This window comes from Phragmites australis, chromosome 6 (assembly GCF_958298935.1).
Source record: "Phragmites australis chromosome 6, lpPhrAust1.1, whole genome shotgun sequence".
NCBI lineage: Eukaryota > Viridiplantae > Streptophyta > Magnoliopsida > Poales > Poaceae > Phragmites > Phragmites australis.
Window position 1 is genome coordinate 20,871,519 of NC_084926.1, and position 1,759 is coordinate 20,873,277.

The window sequence follows — 1,759 nt, forward strand, 5'->3', positions numbered from 1 at the left end:
AACCATCTGTACTATTCCTGCTTATAGTACAGACGGTTCTAAATTAGAATTATGTGCACATATAGAACAGTACAGACAGATTCAATTTAAAACCATTTGTACTATAATGTTCTACTTTGTTAGAATTATTTATTATCATTTTCTTTCATACAATTCTAGTTTAGAGCTGTCTGTAATATCTTTTATACAGATAGCTTCATAGATCCATTTATACACCGACATCTCATTAAATAGATTTAATAATAGTGGCATACTTATGATGGTGTAAGCATGTGTTTACTATTTACACTGTTGTTTCTTAAAAAACAAGACAATGTAAGAAGCACAAATACCAAGTCTCACAACCTTCCGTGTAACAGACTCATCACGAATATTAGAACTCCAGTCGTCACGAGTAGAACTACTCCCTCCGGTAAAACATACATGACTTTGACTTTTATGATTTTTAATATACAACTTTCATCATTATTTTTATTAAAATATAGTTTCATATCTATGATATTATGAAAAGACTTTTCAAGATGAATCTATACATACAATTTTTATATTTCCAAATTAATTTTTTTTTAAATTATTAATAGTCAAATATTTATGAACGCAGTAAAAAAAAATAGGAGACAAGTCAAAATTAAGGAGACCAACAAATTGAAAAGGCACAGTACGTAGCAATTCAGTAGCTCCAAGCAAAGCAAATCCAGCGCATGCGCCAAACAGCACATGCACGCGCCGGCACAACACAACATATCACGGACGGAGGCAGTAGTGGGGGAAAAAACACACACGGTACCAGCCTCTCTTGCACACACACGCACTCGTTCACTGATCTACGTAAGATCGATCAACGTGTGGATATATCCTCCTATCGGCTTTCATCTTTGTTTAATTGATTAGCAGCAAGCAGTGATATCAAGTAGTTCTGCAACAGCAAAGCAAAGCAGGAACAACGGAAGCTACGACGACGTATATAGCTAGCTTCTTGTCACGTGCGGGCTGCCAATGGCGATGGTGGCGATGGAGGCCCAGCTTAGAGCCAGAGCGCGCCGGCCTCCTTGAGGAGCGGGACGAGCGAGCCGTTGATGTGCGCGGCCATGACGCGGTCCATGGCGCCGACGAGCTTGCCGCCGATGAAGACGACGGGGACGACGGGCGCGCCGGCAGGGCCGTAGCCGAGGAGTCGCGCCAGGGCGCGCTCCAGCTCGCGCCCCCGGGGGTCGAGGTCCAGCTCGTGCACCGTCGGGTGCACGCCCATGCCGCAGAAGAGCCGCTTCACGGCGTGGCACATGCAGCAGCTGCTCACGCTGAACACCACCACCGCGCTCTCCGACGCCAGCCGCTCCACGCGCGCCACCGCGCTCTCCGCCATCGGCGCCGCCGGCATGTACCACGCCTGCTCCGCCGCCGCGTACTGCATGGTCGCTAGCTGATGGCACCGAAGCGACTGCTAGCTAGCTTGCTGGTAAAAGAGGCTTGCTGTGTTGTTAAAGGAGTTTGTTGGCTTCAGCTGCCTGTAAGCAAAGGTTGGCGATGAGCAGGAAGTGAAACTGAAAGGTGTATATATAGAGGAGAGAAGGGTGATTTGGTAATTTGAGGGGGTAGGGAAAGAAGGATAGGCACTTCCAAGCCAATGAGGCCTTTTAGGGGTTCTAAGCCCATGCCAATTTATTTTCTTTTTTATTCCCACCAGTTGAGTACTTAGTACTATTCTATTATCCAATGTCTGGTGATGTTAATTTTGACTAGCAGGAGCCGTAACTTGTTA

The 1,759-nt window shown here is 45.8% G+C and overlaps 1 protein-coding gene across 1 annotated transcript; it reads right to left on the reverse strand.

Moving 5' to 3' along the window:
* Window positions 1-645: 645 nt before the first annotated feature.
* Window positions 646-1,516, reverse strand: LOC133920533 (glutaredoxin-C3). Its single transcript, XM_062365147.1, has one exon. It carries the CDS (start codon window positions 1,409-1,411, stop codon window positions 1,025-1,027), a length of 387 nt encoding a protein of 128 aa, XP_062221131.1. The 5' UTR covers window positions 1,412-1,516; the 3' UTR covers window positions 646-1,024.
* Between the last annotated feature and the right edge of the window lie 243 nt (window positions 1,517-1,759).

What these genes read in the sequence shown, in the direction of transcription:
- LOC133920533 (XM_062365147.1), bottom strand. Translation starts at nt 1,411, where the DNA reads ATGCAGTACGCGGCGGCGGAGCAGGCGTGGTACATGCCGGCGGCGCCG.